The sequence below is a fragment of the Eulemur rufifrons genome, chromosome 9 (genome assembly GCF_041146395.1).
Source record: "Eulemur rufifrons isolate Redbay chromosome 9, OSU_ERuf_1, whole genome shotgun sequence".
Taxonomy (NCBI): Eukaryota; Metazoa; Chordata; class Mammalia; order Primates; family Lemuridae; genus Eulemur; species Eulemur rufifrons.
The window spans coordinates 16,135,648-16,153,366 of record NC_090991.1 but is presented as its reverse complement, the minus strand read 5'-3'; the positions used below and the strand labels follow the sequence as shown (position 1 = coordinate 16,153,366).

At 54.6% G+C, this 17,719-nt stretch overlaps 1 protein-coding gene across 4 annotated transcripts in view; it reads left to right on the top strand.

Moving 5' to 3' along the window:
* Nucleotides 1-17,719, top strand: part of ABR (ABR activator of RhoGEF and GTPase) — a 174,142-nt gene that overhangs the window by 110,467 nt on the left and 45,956 nt on the right. For 3 of the 4 annotated variants that reach the window (XM_069482192.1, XM_069482193.1, XM_069482194.1), the window contains 6 exons: nucleotides 328-513; nucleotides 6,114-6,221; nucleotides 9,343-9,403; nucleotides 13,830-13,882; nucleotides 14,453-14,593; nucleotides 16,367-16,488. In XM_069482192.1, the coding sequence (XP_069338293.1) occupies nucleotides 328-513; nucleotides 6,114-6,221; nucleotides 9,343-9,403; nucleotides 13,830-13,882; nucleotides 14,453-14,593; nucleotides 16,367-16,488 (671 nt within the window). Of the gene's footprint in view, nucleotides 1-327; nucleotides 514-6,113; nucleotides 6,222-9,342; nucleotides 9,404-9,820; nucleotides 9,867-13,829; nucleotides 13,883-14,452; nucleotides 14,594-16,366; nucleotides 16,489-17,719 lie in introns of those variants that run through there. The other variant, XM_069482196.1, reaches the window with a different exon arrangement.

Genomic DNA, 17,719 nt, shown 5'->3' with positions numbered 1-17,719 from the left:
AGAAAGACATGGATCCTATTAGACCGACAAGTGAACCCAGTACGGGCTGTGGGCAGGATGCTGTCGAGGTCAGGCGAGTGGCAGGTGGCAGGGGTGTGCTCTGGCACCACCCCTTGGGCCTGGCAGGATCCCTCTCCTTGCAGTAGCCTGTGGCTTGCTGGGGCCTGTGACAGCAGCTCCTTGATACAGACCACACTCCGGGTGCTCTGCCTTTGGGAGCCTTGTCTAGGCAGGACTCGCGTGGTAGGAAGTGTTAATCAGTGCCCGATCTGCCCTGGGCCTACTGACAGTGGCTTATTTACCCCCCACCTCTGCTCTCTCTCCCAGCCCATGAAACCCCTGAAGGCCACAGCCACCACCTCCCAGCCCGTGCTCACCATCCAGCAGATCGAGACCATCTTCTACAAGATCCAGGACATCTACGAGATCCACAAGGAGTTCTATGACAACCTCTGCCCCAAGGTGCAGCAGTGGGACAGCCAGGTCACCATGGGCCACCTCTTCCAGAAGCTGGTGAGTCTCCCAGTGAGGGAGGGTCCTCACGCAGGCCCTCAGCAGAGCTGCCCACGTTGGCAGATGGCCTCGGGAGGGGACTGGTTGTCCCAGCCCTCTTGGGCTCCTTGGAGGCCTGGGTTATCTCTGAGTCCTGGAGGAAAGCCTGAGCCTCTTCTTTATGGGGCGCCTGGGCCTGGGCCTTGACGCCAGGCCTCCCCTGCTGCAGCGCTGGGGGTGCTTCCAGGGATGGCGGATGCAGGCTGTGTGCACGGGTGCTTCTGGGAGAGCGCCGTGTCGGCCTGCCCCTGGGGGCACTGTGGAGCCAGTGCTGGAATGAAGGCTCCCTGCTGGGCTTCAGGTCCCCTGTCCCTCAGCTGACAGAGGGGCATGTGCCGGGCTGGGGGGCAAAGACTGCTCACCTGAGACCTTGGGGATTCACTGAATCTCAGCGCTGCCTCTGTAAAATGAAGCAGTTGGATGGGAGACTGTGTCAGCTAATGATCCTCTCCTGAGGCCCCACAGCAGAAGGCACTGAAAGCCCAACCCCACCCCCCATCGCAGAGGAGGGCAAAGGCAGGAGAGGGCAGGATTAACGTCCAGCCTGAGTGTTGGGAGATGTTCACAGATGTCTGGTTCCCCGGGCTTCCATGATACCTTCTCCCCCAGCTCTGCCTCTATCTCTGGCTGTGTCCCCCTGGGGGACCCCCAGGTCAGACCCACAGAGCCCCCTGCCCGGCTCTCCTACCATAACTTCTGACAGCCCAGCAGGAGAGGAAGGAGACTGGGGGTTGGTGGCGGTGCGGTTCTCTGGGTGTGAATGGCTGGGGGCGCAGGGAGCAGCACAACCCCTTCCCCTCCCCTGCCCTGAGACCAGTTGAATGGACAGAGCTTGGCTTTTCTTAGGCTGGAGAAATACCTTGCTGGACACTTGGGCTTCAAGTTCAGCATGTTCAGTACTGGGCTCAGCATCTCTGAAGTTTCTGCCTTGCTTCCTGTCTTTATCTCAGTGGGTGCCTTGGACTCATCCTTGGTGCCTCCCCACCTCACGCCACCCCTACCCCACCCCCTCCTCATCCCATGGAGCCCACATCTTTCATGTCACTCACAGCCACCTCATTCTCCACCCACTCTGCCCTCCCTCTTGGCCACCAGTGACCCTCACCCGGACCCTCATGAGTGGCTCCCACCTCCCTGCTGTCCAGCAGCAGGAGGGTCAGCTAACCCCCCGACCAGACCTTGCTTCTCCCAGCTCCAGTCCCTTCCGCAGCTCCCCCTTGCCCACTGGAGTAGGCCAGGCTCCGAGGAAGGGCTCATGGGACCCACTGCATGCTGGTCCCTGCCCAGCCCTGGCCTCTGGCTGCTCCCTCCCCCTACCCTGCCCCTAACACTGGACTTTCTGTTTCCACTTCACACTGCTGGCACTTTCTGGCCTCTCCGTACACGGCTCCATCTGCCTGAAGTGTCCTTCCCCATCTTGTCCGGCTTCTCCTGGTCAGTTTCCAGCTTAGGAGTGACCTCCCCAGAGAAGCCTTCCCCAGCCCCTGCATGTGGCCTCTGTGTCATCCTCTCAGTGAGCTTATAACTGCCTGTCTCCCCAAAACCACAAGCTCCTGGAGGACAGACTATATTTTCCTCTCATTAGACCCCTTAGAACCATCCCAAAGGTCAATACATGAATGAATGAATGAATGAATGCACCATGACCTTGACCATTGGGTCCAGGGAGAACGTGGAAGGGCATCAGGGAGACATGGCAGGGCCTGAGATCTGTACCCTGAGAGCCCTGTTTCTCGAGACCAGCAGTGTTGTGGGGACAAGCACAGCTTCTAGAACCAGGTCACAACTGGGTTTGAATCCCAGACTAAACCTGTTACCGGGCAACTTACCCAACCTCTCCGTGACTCAGCTTCCTCATCTGTAAAGATGAGGTTAGTAATAGTACTTACCTCATCGGGTGGTTGCGAGGAGTGAGTGAGTTAATAACTGAAAGTGCTTGGAACAGGCCCGGAACACCATAAATTAGTAAATACTCACTAATCATTGCTGCTGCCATTATTGTCACTGTTATTAGGAAGAGGCACCCCAGAAGGCATCCTTCCCAGGGAGCTCCACACTTCTGGTTGTAGATGACCCAAATGCTTCCAGCTCCTTCAGTTCAGGATGGTGAACTCCCTGGTCCCAGGGGTCTGGGCTGACTGGCTGGAAGGGCAGCCTGTCCCCAAGCTCTCAGGAGGCAGACAGAGCAAACCCAGGTGGGAGGGCCAGTAGCCCAGCACGGCGGGAAGGCTGTTGCCGTTTATCTTCATTGCTTGGACCCTGCTTGCCTGTTCTGGGCTCTGCTCCGCAGGCCTGGTCGTGCATTTGCTACCCACCTTCCCTCCCCAGCACCGTGAACTGGTGTCTGAGGCCCCTGAGGCTACAGGCTGGGGAGGGCCTGGTGGCGGCCTGGGCATCTGGAGGCAGTTTATTTTCAGCTGAAGTCTTCGGGTATTTGATTATTCATTACCAAGAGAAGGGAATTAGCATCTCCGCTGTTTGTTCTATGAGATCACCCCAGTGCCAAGCTGCTGTTTCCAGGCAACCTCCACTTCCCAGTTAATGACCCTGGCAGGCTGGGCCTCGGGCCCTACAGCCTCGGGTGACCGTGGAGATGGCAGTGCCTGGGATGGCCTGTGGCACACAGGTGGCTTCTGCTCCTGGCCCATGGGAGGGCAGTGTACCAACCTGGGCACCCAGGCTTTATCCTTCTCGTGGGGAAGGGGACAAGCAGAGCCCTCTTCTGGAAGAATATCATTGATTTATACTCTAGCATAGGAAGCGACTGTCTAGCACATCTCCTGTAGCTTGGGGCTCCGATGGGCCAGTGCTCCCACTGGAAAAGGAAACAGGGAAACAGGCTCCATCCCTTCCTGCTCCTCCCCTGCAATTTTTTTTTTTTTTAAAGTCTGGCCCCTCTGGGGCTGAGACCTGCACTGCTCTGGCCTTCACTCCCCCCAGGCACCCAGTTCTCACTCTCCTCCTGGCTGCCTTGGACCCTTCACAGCCCCACGCCACCCTGCCAGCTTCCTCAGAGAAGGGCTCTGTGCTGGGAGGCTCCAGGCCTGGGTGATGGCAGCGCCCCCATCACCCCAGCCCGGCCTCTTTGGGTCGCTGAGGAGCACAAGAATTCTCCAGAAAGCAGCATGGTCTGTGCCGGGCCCAGCGCCAGTCCACTTTCTCTAGCACCTTGGTGGGAAGCAGGTGCCCCCAGGGGAGCCAGGCAGCAGCTGTACCCTTGCTACTTCGTTGAAAAAAATTTTTAAATCAGAAAATCTAGAGAATAATATAGCAAACAACTATGTAGTCACCTCTGAGAATTAACAGGTGCCAAGCTCTGAAGTTACATAGTGAAACTTTCTAATCAAGAAAATGCTATAAAGCATTACAGATGAAGCTGAAGCTGCTCCCTGCGTTCCCTTTCCTCTTGAAGCAGCAAGATTTTGTGTGTAGCCTTGGAGACTGCAGTTTGTAGTGTTACTATGTATCTATATCAGTTTTTGGCTTTGCATGTACTTTTTTTTTTTTTTTGAGAGCGAGGTCTCTCTATGTTGCCCAGGTTAAACTTGAACTCCTGGGCTCGAGTGATCCTCCTATGTAGCTGGGACTACAGGGACATGTGACCACACCTGGCTGCGTGTACTTTTAAAATGTGTATAAGTGCACATGCATATAATATTTTGCAATTCAGTCAGCCTTCATTTTGAAACTTGTTGGTGTTGCTACACACAATCTGGTTCATTCAGTTTCTTTCTTTCTTTTTTTTTTTTTGAGATAGTCTCCCTCTGTTGCCCAGACTAGAGTGCTGTGGCATCAGCCTAGGTCACAGCAACCTCAAACTCCTGAGCTCAAGCGATTCTCCTGCCTCAGCCTCCCGAGTAGCTGGGACTACAGGCATGCGCCACCATGCCTGGCTAATTTTTTTCTATATATTTTTAGCTGTCCAGCTAATTTCTTTCTATTTTTAGTAGAGACGGGGTCTCGCTCTTGCTCAGGCTGGTCTCGAACTCCTGAGCTCAAACAACCCTCCCGCCTCAGCTTCCCAGAGTGCTAGGATTACAGGCGTGAGCCACCGCGCCCCGCCTAGTTCATTCAGTGTCACTGGCGTGTATATACTTGTGAGCATTTTTTCCCGGCACCTCCACCAGGAGGAGGAAGAGCAAGGCAGTGAATACCCTTGTCACATCTCCTTGGGCACACACACATGCAGGTTTCTCTAGAGCAGTGCTGTCTGAGAGAAATATATTATGAGCCATATATATAATTTAAAATTTTCTTGTAGCCACATTTTTAAAAGTAAAAATAAACAAATGAAATTAATTTCAAGAATGTATTTTATTTACCCCCACAGATCCAAATATTATCATTTCAACATGTGATCAGTATTAGAAAATTAATGAGGTGATTTGAATTCTCTTTTACACACTAAGCCTTTGGAATCCAGTTTGTATTTTACACGTAACAGCACGTCTCAGTTTGGCCACATTTCAGGTGCTTAGTGGCCACAGGCAGCGAGTGGCTACTATGTTAGTAGCATAGCCCTACAGTGTGTGTGTAAAGTGGATTTGCTTAAGCGTAGGCTGAGGTTGTGCTTATTTTCAGCTTTATTAGTTATTGACAAATTGGCCTGTAATAATTGTACTAATTTACACCCCACAAGAAGTCTATAGGAGTTCATATTTCCTTATATTCTTGCCAACCCTTGATAGCATTAGACTTTTAAATTTTGACCCTTCTAATGGATCTGAAATAGTATCTCACTGTGGTTTTAATTTGAATTTCCACCCTTTGCTCTCTTAAGAGGAAATGCGTACGCACAGCCCAGAGAGGGCTCTCCATAAATATTTGAGGAATTGAATTCATGAGCCTCGGTTTCCCCTTTTGCAGTAAGGGGTGATGAGATCTGCCCTGCCTCCCAGAGGAGGCGAGGCTCTCTGTGATCATAAGTCACAGAAAGCTTTGTGTTAGATTCTGAGTGCCATGCGGATGTTGTAGTAAGGCGGGGGCCGTGCCTCCTTGGAGCGGAGGAGGTGGGGACGGGGACCTGGAGCAGAGGGAAGCAGAAAGACTGCACCTGGAAATGCTGTGCCCCGCACTCTGCGTGGGGAGGGAGGGCCGAGCAGACCACACGTGCTCACCCCTCACCCCCTACCCCACCTCACTGCCAGCCCCTTCTCTCCCTGCTCCAGCTAATTCTAGGATGTGAAAGAAATGTGAGGCATGAAGGGGCTTCAAACCCTGGGAGACCTTCATGATGCTAAGGGAAGCCAAATGTTGTGACGAGTTGAATTTCTAGCATGCCAACAGAGGCCCTACCCTGCTTCCCCCCACCCCCAATATCCTCTTGTTAACCTTATTGGCTGAGCCAGTTTCCATGGAAACTGTCAAGTTCAAAGGGATACTGTAATATGTTCATCCCTGCCTTTCCCCCAGGTCCCAGCCAGCCCTTTGGAGCTGAGTGAGAGGTTCTGAGCGCGAAGGGAGCTCCAGGTGCTCCGGTTTACACTTTCATCCATTCATTAATCCTCTCCCCGCCCCACTCCCACCCTCCTCTCTCCCCATTCTCTGTCTCCTCCCTGCAGGCCAGCCAGCTTGGTGTGTACAAAGCTTTTGTGGATAACTATAAAGTCGCTCTGGAGACAGCTGAGAAGTGCAGCCAGTCCAACAACCAGTTCCAGAAGATCTCAGAGGTAGGCAGCTCCCCTCGCAGCCCTCCCAACAACACTGGGCTTTGGGGGCTGCTTGGGGTCTCCCCGCCCTTGCCTGCCAGTTGGGGAAGTGGTTACCCTAGTGGGTAACACTTGGCCTAATACTTGCTTTCAGGCACCTTACATTTTCCCTTTCAATATAGAAATATTGATTTGTTTGATTTTTTTTATCATTATTCAATTTCAGCTTAGAGGAACAAGGGAGATTAAAAAAAAAAAAGGAATAAAAAAAGGTCATATTCTCCCACGATGTGGTGATCTTGCGTGTCACTTCCCTCTCTTGGCCTTTGTTTCCTCTTCTGCAGAATGAGGTGTCCAGCTAATCCTAAACGTGCTTAATAAGGATCACTGGGGCCCTGTTTAAAATGCCGATTTCTAGGCACCTTCTCTGGAGCTTCTGATTCAGAAGGATTGGGGTAGGGCCCAGGAGTCTATTTTTAAAAGCTTCTGGATGATTTTTATGATCAGGAAGATTTGAAGAAGTTTGAACTAGGTAGTCTTTTAAGATCATTGCCAACTCTGGGACTATAATCCTATAGAGAGAGGGCAAACGGCAAGGACCACTTATGTGGAGAAGAAGCCTTAGACCCTCTGGGAACGTACCTGTTCTTGCCACTGCAGCGAAGCCTTTCCTCCATGCTCCTCTGCAGGCGAGAGGTGTGGCATCATCTGCCATTGCCTTTTTTTTTTTTTTTTTTGAGACAGGTTCTCACTCTATCACCCTGGCTGGAATGCAGTGGTGTCATCATAGCTCACTGCAGCCTCAAACTGCTGAGCTCAAGTGATCCTCCTGCTTCAGCCTCCCAAGTAGTTAGGACTCCAGGCACATGCCACCACCCCCGGCTAATTTTCCTATTTTTTGTGGCATGGAGGGCATAGTTGCTCTAGGATCCTTCAGGAACACAGCCCCACTCATCCCTTTATCCAAATGACCTCAGTGACACCCCTAAACCACTGGCCTTGTAGGAACAGCACCCGGCTCCAAGCTTAGGGCAAGAGAACCTCTGGTTCTGAGGAGGGGCCGATACTTCTGCAGTTCTGGAAGTCCTGCCTTAAAGGCCTCTCTTGGCCCTTTGCTTTCTCTGTGTCAGCTCTGACACTAGAAAAGTTGGTGAGACACAGGATGGTTTTCCTGAAACTACTGGGGTTATGGGTTATGCCCAAGTTCGAAATCAACCGAGAGGCAGCACAAGAGTTGGACAGATGGAGTTGGAAATGTCAGCTTGATTACTATTAAAAGCTGGGTTGGAAAATGTGGATTTGGATCTGTAGCCACGCTGGGCTTGCTAACACTTCACCTCTGGAATTAAGTGTATTTGTTGAGTCCCTGGCAGGGGTAGGGAGCCACAGACCCCTCCCTACAACGAGGGCAGAGCCTACCCCTCTAACTCGGGTACAGAGAGAGGAGGGCTGAGCTCAGTTTCTTCTCCAAAACCCATGGGTCAGATGAGTCACCCTCTGCCTGGGAGGACAGAGTGAGGGGTGGGGAAGTCCTTCCACATGGTCGTGAGGATGGACAAACAGTGCTTCCCCTCAAGGCTTCCAGGCCTCCCTGGGAACAAAGTGGACTCCCTGGTCTGTGCTCAGAGTGGCCCTGCCAAGGCTGCCCAAGTGCCCAGTGTCAAATATGGTCCAAAAAGTGTGGGATCTCCTCTTAGCCCGGGCAGATTGCCTGCTCTCTGTGCATAGGCAGAGACCCCTGCACCCCCGTCTATAAGCCGCTCTCAAAGCCTGCCCATCCCAGAGGGCAAAGCCAGGCCCATGGCCCTCTGCCAGGTGGCTCCTCATTCTGACTCACTCGATGACGCTGTTGCTTCCTGCTGGCACTGCCACTTAATTACTGCAATTAGACTCTTCTGCTTTGCAGCAGGAGTGATTTCATACCTCCAGGCTGCACTGGAGGGGGGTGGTGCCTGGAGAAAAATTCCCTAAATCTGGGAATCCAAGCACCAGCCTGAGACACAGGCTGGAGAAGCTGAGTAAACCCCCGCGTACACACGCACGCACACGCACGCACGCGGGCGCAGGCCCCGAGCTCAGTCCCTGGGGGTTTCCTCTCTCTAGAAACAGCTTGAGACAGAAGTAGGAAATGTGGGGCTCCTGCCCTCCGGGCATTTGCTCTCCCGAGCAGAGTGGGCAATATCACCTGGTACCTGACCTTGGCCTCACCTCGCCCCTGCCTTCCTCTGACATTCCTCTTCGGGGCTCTGTGCACTCAGTCTGCCAAGTGGGGATTGCATTACAGCTCCAGTTGCAGGCCACACTGTCCTGTTAGCAAAAGCTGGGGCTGGAACCTCTCTCTATACGGGAGGATAGAAGAGGTCCGGATGAGATAAGCCTGGAGTCTGTTTCCAGCACTCACTACTGGGTCAACTTGGCGTGGGATCCAGGAGGGGTGCTGGCTGTTCCTCCCTTGCAGCTTCCTCTCTGTTGCCCAGCACAGGCACTGGGGGGAGGGGGTGGCAGGGGGTGCTAGGGCTGGCTGAGTACCCCTGATAAGAGTAGGTTATAGCTTGGACTGCCCTGTGGAGCTCAGCATCTCTGCCCCAGTCCGCCACCTCCCTGCTCACCCTATGCAGGTGTGTGGGACCCCTCCGCCTTATTTCAAAGGTTGCTCATGGCCCAAGGAGCAGCTGGAGCACCTGGTGCTTATTGACTCAAGCCCTGTCTGCAGGGGGCTGATGTGCAGGATCCCTGAGTAGTGGCTGCTGGGGGGATGGCGGGGTGGGGTCCTGCTCTAGCCACTGCTCATTCTCTGGAAGGCCCTCAGGGTTGCTGGGGATGGGTCTTAGGGGACGAGTCTGAGGCATTCCCATTCTCCCAGTGCTCCCTACCGACCTCTCCTGTGTCTGCTACCTAGAGTCCCCTCCTTCTTGCCCACACCCCAGCCTCTGCACTCCAGGAGGCTCCAGGAGATCGCAGGTGTGGGCACAAGGGATCTAGGTGGTGAGGCAGAGGCAGGCCCATGTCCATGGGGCTTTTTTGTCTCTCTTCTCCAATTTGCACCCCTGGGTTTCAGAGCCCCTGTTCCTGCAGTGTTCACAGTGGGGGGCGGGAGGTGGAGGGACAGACCAGGTAGTGATTCCTCTCCTCCCTTTGGCAGGAACTCAAAGTGAAAGGTCCCAAGGACTCCAAGGACAGCCACACGTCAGTCACCATGGAAGGTACTTTGGGGAACGGGCTGGATTACAGTCACCTTCCTTTGTCTGGCTTTGTGGACTACGGGCTGTGTGAGAGCAGAGCCCTCCCTGCTTGCGCGCGTGTGAGCGTGTGTGCTCGTGCACGAGAGTGAGGGAGGAATCCAGCCTCGTCCCCAGGCAGCCAGCCAGCTACAAACGTGCTCCTCCTTAGGGTGCCAGCAGGCTGCTCGCGCCCTCCCCTCCCCTCCCCTCCCCTCCTCTCGCCTCTCCACTCGCCTCCCCTCCCCTCCTCCCTGCTGGAGGAGCACTTGCAAGCGGCTGCTTGGTTCTGGAGGCTGTGCAGCAGCAGCCGGCAAGGTGGCTGGGTGGCCGGGCTGCTGATGGGAGCCGGGGAGCCGGGAGCGATGGCTGCACGCTCCTGCCGCAGGGACGGAGGCTGCCATGGAAATCCTCCTCATCATCCGCTTCTGCTGTAACTGCACCTATGGTAACCGGCGCCCCTCCACGGGAGGTGGTGCACTTCCCGCCTCTGGGGGCTGGCTGGCGCGGGCTTAAATGTGGCCGGCAAGGTTTGGGGGCAGCAGGGAAGGAGGGTGGGCAAGTGGCCGGACCTGCATCTGCCTCCACCCCAGCCAGTGTCCGGCCTGGAGTTGAAGTCTGGGGACCCCTCAGGGCAGGGTGGCCTTGGAATGGAAGGACCGGGCTGGAAGGGTCCAGGTCCCCCTGAGGATCTGTGGGGAATTGGTGAGTTAGGAGAGGCTTTGAGCAACTTCCTGGAGAGGCTCTTAAGGAGAGAAAGTGTCAGGCTTACCTGCAGGCGGGGCAAGCCTGAGGCCGGAGAGAGGGTCCGCAGGGTCTGGGCGGAGAGTGGCAGATGGTCTGGGCAGCAGTGCTTCGAAGGAGAGGGCGCCAGCCCAGACTGGAGGGAGAAGTTGGGAGTTTCTTTGTTTCTGGGGAGAGGAGAGGAGGTTGAGCAGCCGGGGTATTGTGTGCGCAGAGCGCGCTGGCTGTCTGCGCTCACCACGGCGGCAGTGGGAGGCCATGGAGCGGTTGTGAGGGCAGGCAGGTACTGGGAGGCGTGTTTCTAGCCGCAGGAGCCCCTCGAGTGAGGTCTGGGCGCTCCGTGTGGAAGGCAGGTCGGCTCTGCTGTGGACAGGGGGGTGTGGCAGGCTGCCGCTTTGTGAAGGTCACACGCCCACCATTCAATGAAACGGACCTGGAACATCCTCTTTGCCGTTCTGCCATGAGGGGCCGGTGTCCTGGGACAGGTGCATGCTGCCAGCCAGGCTGTTGCTCACAGGAGGCTGCAGCAGGCTAGGCAGGGAGCTGTCCAGGGGCCCGTGGACCCTGCTCTCTGAGGCAAGAAGTGCCAAGGAGTGACCCGCGCTGCCTTCGGCGGGGCGAGTGCTGCCTCCAGGCCAGCTGCTCTGGGCCCCGTGTGTTGGAGCAGCAGGCGGCTGGTTTTAGGACCTTCCTCTTCCCTCCTACCAGGTGTTTTGTCTCTGCACCCTTCTCAGTCACTTTGCTTTCCTATCTCCGTGGTAACCCGGAGCTCCCTATTGAAGGCTGAAGGGGGTGGGGGGTGGCAATTTGCTGGAGGAGAGACGATGAGGTTTCCTGGGCTCCTTCCCAGAGGCCACGGTGCAGGAGGGGCTGTGCAGGGCCGTTGTCCCCTCACCTTCTCAGGCCATCTTGTGTGAAGACCACTCATGACAGAAGCAAGCTCCGAGCCGCCTCCTCTGGTGGACCCAGCAGGACAGCCACAGGGGCAGGAGGACAGCTGCACTCGAAATTGGCCCATTCGAGAACCAGAGGGGAAACGCTCTTTTTGGTCTAGCCTGGGAGTTGGTCAGGTCTCAATGCTGCCTCCCTAAAGGGAAATCAGCCCTTCGCTTCCTCCGCCCTCCCCAGAGGAAGCTTTGTCTTAGAGAAACGGACCTGGGACCTGGATCTTCGGTCCCTGCCATACTGTCTTGAAGTCAGCTTCAAAGTGGGGCACAAGGAATGAAGGAGCCGGGTTATAAGGAGGGGGCTCACCCATCCCTGGTGAATTTTTCTGAGAACTCTCCTGAGGTTCCCTGGGCTTTTATAGGAGCTGCCCCCCTACTAAGGAAGGAGAAGGCTCAAAGTTAGGAGCATGCATAGAGCTAAATTCAAAGCCCAGCTACCACTTATAACTCGGTGATTGTGAGCATGTTGTATAATGTCTCTGTGCCTCAGTCTCCTCATCTGTAAAATGGGGCTAGTGAGAATTGCTTCTATTTTAATCCCAGGAAATAATACACACAACAGCAGTTAACTCAGCGCCATTGGGCAGAATGAGCACCCTGCAAACTAGAGCGAGACCAGCTTGCACGTCCACAGTCTGACTTTTAGACACTGCAGGTGTTGTTTGCAAAGGTCCTGGTCAGGGAAGGCTTCTTGGAGGAGGGGGAGGGACAGGCATTGCAACTTGGTGTGTGGTTGGTAGCCCAGGCAGAGGAAGGAAGCAGGCCAGCCTGCCAGGGCCCAGGAACAGATGAAGGCGCAGGAGCTCCTGGGGCAACAGTGACCTCCTCACCATTAATTCCCCGGGACGCAGGCATGCGGGGGCCATGGGAGCTCAAACATCAGGGTTGCTCTTCTTGCCCTGGTTCTGTCTGTATCTGACTGTGGCCCCGGCACCCTGCCCTTGTACCTCTCCTGTCCCCACCGTTCCTCCCAGCTGCCCTCCTAGGACTCATTCCACAGCCCCAGTCAGGTGGACTCTTAAGATGACCACAGGCATATCAATAACCCCTCTGAAACCCGACCCTCCATTTGTGCAGACCTCTGAGCTTAGTCAGAAACCTCGTCCTCCTGGGACCCAGACAGGGCTGGAGGGAGCTGACGGTGCAGCGTCAGCTTTCCCTGGGGCTGGAACTCAAGGGCCCACCCTGGCAGGTGTCTGCTGAACTTGGGCTTTCTTTTGGGTCTCTGGGATTCTCAGGGGTGATTTTCCCTCAAAGATGGGCAGAGCCACAGGTGCTGGCTTTAAGCAGCCTTAGAAATGGGTCCACCCTCAGCTGGGAAATGGACTATACCCTCAGTGTCCCAGGACACCCCAAGCCTGGTCCTGCCCATTCAAGCCCTCCTGGCCTATGGGGAGGGTCTCTAGAAATTGCTACGTAAGAAAGGGCTACAAATAAGTCACAGGAAGTGGTTTTCAACCGTTACTATGCATTCACATCAGCAAAGGCACTTTTTGAAGATGCTGATACCCTATTTCACCCAGCAGAGATTTGGATTTAGTTGATGGGGGTGGGGCACAGGCATCTGTATCTTTCAAGAGCTCCCCTAGTGATTCTAAATGGGTAGCCAAGCAGAGACTTGCAGATAAGGCTCAGGGCACCCCGCTGAGCCCGAGTCTTCTTCCCAGCCAGCAGATTGTTTCCTGAAGCTCTGCCTAGCAGTGTGGGGTATTTATATCTAGGGCTTTGAGGGACTCTTGGGTTTGGGGGCTGGTTGGAGCATGAGTGTCAGCTCTGGGATCTGTCACAACCTGATTCTATGGGGCACCCGGTCTAAGGTTTTCCTTTCTCTTACTGCTTCTGTGGCAGGAAGCCAAAGGTCATGACCCCACAGACAGAGGCATCCAGGTGCAGGACTGAAGCTGAACCCCCCCCACCACCGTGTTGGGAGGGGCGGGGCACAGCTGTTCCACAGGAAGGATGTTTGGAAGTGTTGGTCTGCCAGCTGCCACCTCCACCTGTCCCTGCTGAATCCCAGCAATCCTCACTTGGTGTCTGAGTGGCAGAGGGGTGTGGCGCATGGGGGCCTGGCTGAGCTTGCATTTTCCAGCCTGTTTGGGGCTCCCATATGGGAGGCCTGACCTGAGTTCCTTCAGGAAATCTTTGTCCCTCAAGCTGCCACCTGCTTGAAAGCAGAGCCTTTCAGTGGCGCTCTGGCCTGCCTCCCGCCTGTCCTGTCTGGGGTTTGAGGGTGTGGCCAGTTGTGGGGGTCAGAATGGGCAATGCCAAGCCTGGCTAGCCATGCCAGGCCTGTGACTGGAGGAGTCTGAGAATGACCAGGCCCGGGGGAGCTGCCCTTCCTGGAAAAACAGCATGTCTTCTCCCCCCATCCTGGGTCCTGGGTGTGGTTCAGAGTGTGCTGGACCTCTGCGGGGCATGGCAAGGTGTCGCTGTGGGATTCAGGTGGGGGTACAGGCCTGGGGGACGGCCCTGGTGGGAGGCGAGACAAGGAGGGAGGGGTGGGGGAGCCTTGCCAGGACTTGCGTCGCCCGTCCTGCTCCTTGGCCTGCCCTGGGGGTGAGACCGGAGGCAGCGGTTGCCACGGGCCCGCTCTGGCTTCCTGCAAGTGGGTTTTCGTGTGGGGAAGCAAGGTGGGTTGGGAGATAGAGCCGGTCTCTAAGGTGTCAAGTTGTTCCTGGTATGTCATCGTCCTGTCCCCTTCTCCCTGCCTCTCCCAACAGCTCTGCTATACAAGCCCATTGACCGAGTCACTCGGAGCACCCTGGTCCTACACGTGAGTGTCACGTCCTCTGAATGGCTAGGGAGGGGTTAAGAGTTTGGTGGAAGACGACACCTGGGGCTCTGGAGTCACTGAGAACAGCCCATGCAAGGAGTCGGGCAGAGGGTCCCTGGGCCTGACTGCGCCTGCCTGGCCCACGGTAACCATGCCAACAGGACCGGGGCCTAAATATAGCTTGGCTACTAAGCTTGACATTTGGCCAAATGCTCCCTAGGAGGCAGGCACTTCCTGCTTCCTCATCCCCTGCCTCGAGGTCTCCAGTGTCCTTGGAGCAGCTGTGGAATGGGTAGAGGGGTCTCTCTCCCAGCTGCTTGGTGAGATGAGCCTTCACCTGGCTTTCCCCAGCAGGGGAAAGAAGAATGACTGCGGCAGGAATGAAAGGAGTCACAGCCCTCAGCCCTGCTGCTCTGACTCTCATGTTTGGTTCAGATTTGCCAGGCGTGAGTGTGGGTCCCTGAGTGCCCACCGTTTGGATTCTTTTAGTGAGGCTTGAGCACTCCCCTCTGTCTTCCCACTGAGCCTCAGAACTGCTCCCCCCAGCTCACCACCCCCATTCCTTCCCAGGACCTGCTGAAGCACACACCTGTGGACCACCCAGACTACCCACTGCTCCAGGATGCCCTCCGCATCTCCCAGAACTTCCTGTCCAGCATCAATGAGGACATTGACCCCCGCCGGACTGCAGTCACGACCCCCAAGGGGGAGGTGAGCTCAGGGCCTAGTGCAGCCTCGCACCCGGGCTGAGGAGAACGAGTGAACCTGATCCCCCATCCCTCTCCAACCCCGACCCCCATTCCCCGCCAAGGAGAGGTCTTGAGTCCTTGGCCACCCTGACTACCTATGGCATTTCAGGCCCTAGGCTAAGAGCTTTAAGTCCAGCATCTCATTCATCCTCCTAATAATCCAGTGAGGCAGAAGAGGAAACTGAGGCCTGGAGAGTCTCTTAGCCATAAGTGTCAGAACTGGATTCTTTACCTGGGGCCGTCTGTCTGCAGGCCCCGTGCATTGTCCCCCATACCAGGGAAGCCGCCTCCGCGTACCTCTTTCTTGAATGCAAACTCCCCTCTTTGGCCAGTGTGATGCCGTCAGGGTCCCCTGGGAGGCTGGGGGAACAGGAGCTCTGAGCCACTTTAGATGGGCTGGCACAGTAGGAGGAGCTAGGGAGTGAGCCCAACAGTGGGAAGGGCTGGGACTAGAGGTGGCTGCGGCCACCCAGGTTGCTGGAACGTCCCATGTGGGCACCTAGATGTGGTATGGCAGTCCCTTGTGCCTTCCTGGCAGAAGGGTGGGGGGTATCCCAGTGAGGGGAGGCCGTGTGAAGAATCAGAGGGGCAACTGCCCTCGTGGATCAGCAGCCTGGCCCAGATAAAATGCTTCCTGTCCAATAAACGTAATTAAGTGGCATTTAGGAGTGAAGCCTGACTGGGTTTATGCTCTTTTGTTACATTTACGAGGCTGCAGCGTCTCCTGGGGAGAGAATCATGAGGAACAGGTCTGGAGAGTGACTAATGGGGCATGGAGAATTGTCTCTGTGCAGTTCCTGGAGCTGGGTTGCAACACCCGGGAATGTTACTAGTTTGTTTTACTCTGGGGACATCTGCAAAATCTCCAGAGGGCCTAGAGCACCATCAGTTTCAGGTTATCTTAATCGTATACTTTCAATATGCTCACCTACGTATTGCAGCATATGTAGGTCACACATATGTGTGGCTGGCAAATCCCAACTAAAAATGAGAGTCAGAGCAGCAGGGATGAGGGCTGCGGCTCCTTTCATTCCTGCTGCAGTCACATAAGACACACAGGAAAGGCTGGGACAGATTGTGACAGCTCCCGAGAAGCCTGTTGGCCGGGAGGAAACTCTGGAAATCCCACCTGGAGCAAAATGCTCCTGAGCATCCAGAGCCCAGGTCAGAGTCGGCTGCAGGTCCCCTAGGACACGGCTGCAGCCCCCCTGAGAACGGCCTAGGGTCTCCCATCCACTGGCGGGGGTGGAGGAATCCACCGAGAAGTAGCATAAACAGCCCTGAGAGGGTCTCCAGGTCAAGGCTGAGCTTAAACTAGACCAACTTCTTAGGCTCGGTTGGGAGGGGTCGCCGGGGGCTGTTCGTACCCCAGGGTGGAGGAGCCAGCTCGTCCTCGATAGGGTGCACCCAGGTGGGAGCTGCTGAGAGCTCCGCTGGTTGCTCATATTTTATGCACCAGGCACTCTGCTTGCTGTTTTACATACACCATCTGGATGAATCACCCTATGAGGCAGATTTCATTGTCCCCATTCTATAGATGATAAATCTGAGATTCAGAGAGGTCAGGGAACTTGCCTGAGATCACAGCTGAGAAGTGGCAGTCTGGAGTCAAACCTGTGTGCACGGGACCAGCCCGTGCCTTCAGCCCTCCCTGGCTGGACGGTGCCCCTGGCGCAGGCTGGGCCCTCGGCTGCTCTCCCCTTGAGCAGGCTGGGGGGTCTGTCATCTCCCTTAGACGCGGCAGCTGGTAAAGGATGGCTTCCTGGTGGAGGTGTCGGAGAGCTCTCGGAAGCTGCGGCACGTCTTCCTCTTTACAGATGTCCTACTGTGTGCCAAGCTGAAGAAGACCTCCGCGGGGTGAGTGCATGGGAGCCCAGGGGCATGGTGGGGGCGACCAGACCCTGCTCCTTGTGGAGCCCTCATCAACCTGGGGCAAGTTGTTGGCTTTTTTCTTTTTAAAAAATATTTTAATTAATTTTATTTCACTACGTAGACTTCTTCTAAAAATAAGTCATGTTTTTAATTATAAGGATAATATAAGGACGTTACAGAAAAAAAGCCATCACCCACCCGCACATAAGCACCAGTCTCCTGCTGCTATATTTCTTTCCCTTATTTAAAATGTTCTCATGTTTTTTCGTACAGTTGTAATCAGAGTGAATGCCCAATTTGGGGCTCTGCTTTTTCTATTTCATGTCATAAGCATTTTCCCTGTTGCTGCCTAATCTTCATAATCATCATTTTACTTTCCTGCATGATGTTACAAGTGGATATGCCATAATTTACTTAAGCATTCTCCTTTTATTAGACATCTCTGAATTTTTGCTAACTGCAATTCTGTGAATATTCACTCAATGTACTGCTACCCTTTATTGAGGGCTTATGCCATGGCAGGTGCCGTGACAAATGCTTTGAATGCATTATTTCCTACTCTTCCCCAAAACTCACAAAGTAGTTATTAGTATCCCCATCTCACAGATGAGAGAAAAGCCTTACAGAAGGTACATCAGTTGCCCAAGGTTGCACAGCTAGAAGTGGAGGAGATGGGATTTGAACCCTGTCTAACTTGAAGGCTCTTTTCCACCTCCATCTCTATACCCAGAAATGTGGGTCTGCTCCGTGCCATGAACAGAAAAGATTATTCAGTATCATTCACACATTCTTCTACACATTCACGTACACCACCTTACAGTACAGGGGGCAACAAGCCCATGCACTCACTGTAACACTAAGGGACCAGAAGGAGAGTGCAAATCTAAGTCCTCAGGGAAGTCAGAGAAGGAGAGGTCATTATGAACTTCAATGAAGGGCATCGCTCCCTGGAACTTGATCACATTTGAGATAGTTCTAAAGCAGAGATGGTAATAATAAGCATACATGCCTCTGCCTTCAGTCCTTTGCCTGCAGCAGACATTACTAATCAATCATGACACTCTTTCCCACAAGGCTGGGATGTGGCTTTATCATCCTTAATCCAGTACTCCATTGATCAAGAGTTGGCATTCAGAGTAACATCTGTATTCTTTCTCTAGCCTAAAGGATAATGAATGTGAGCTAAGTATGGATAGGCTAGAAGGGAGGGAAGGCT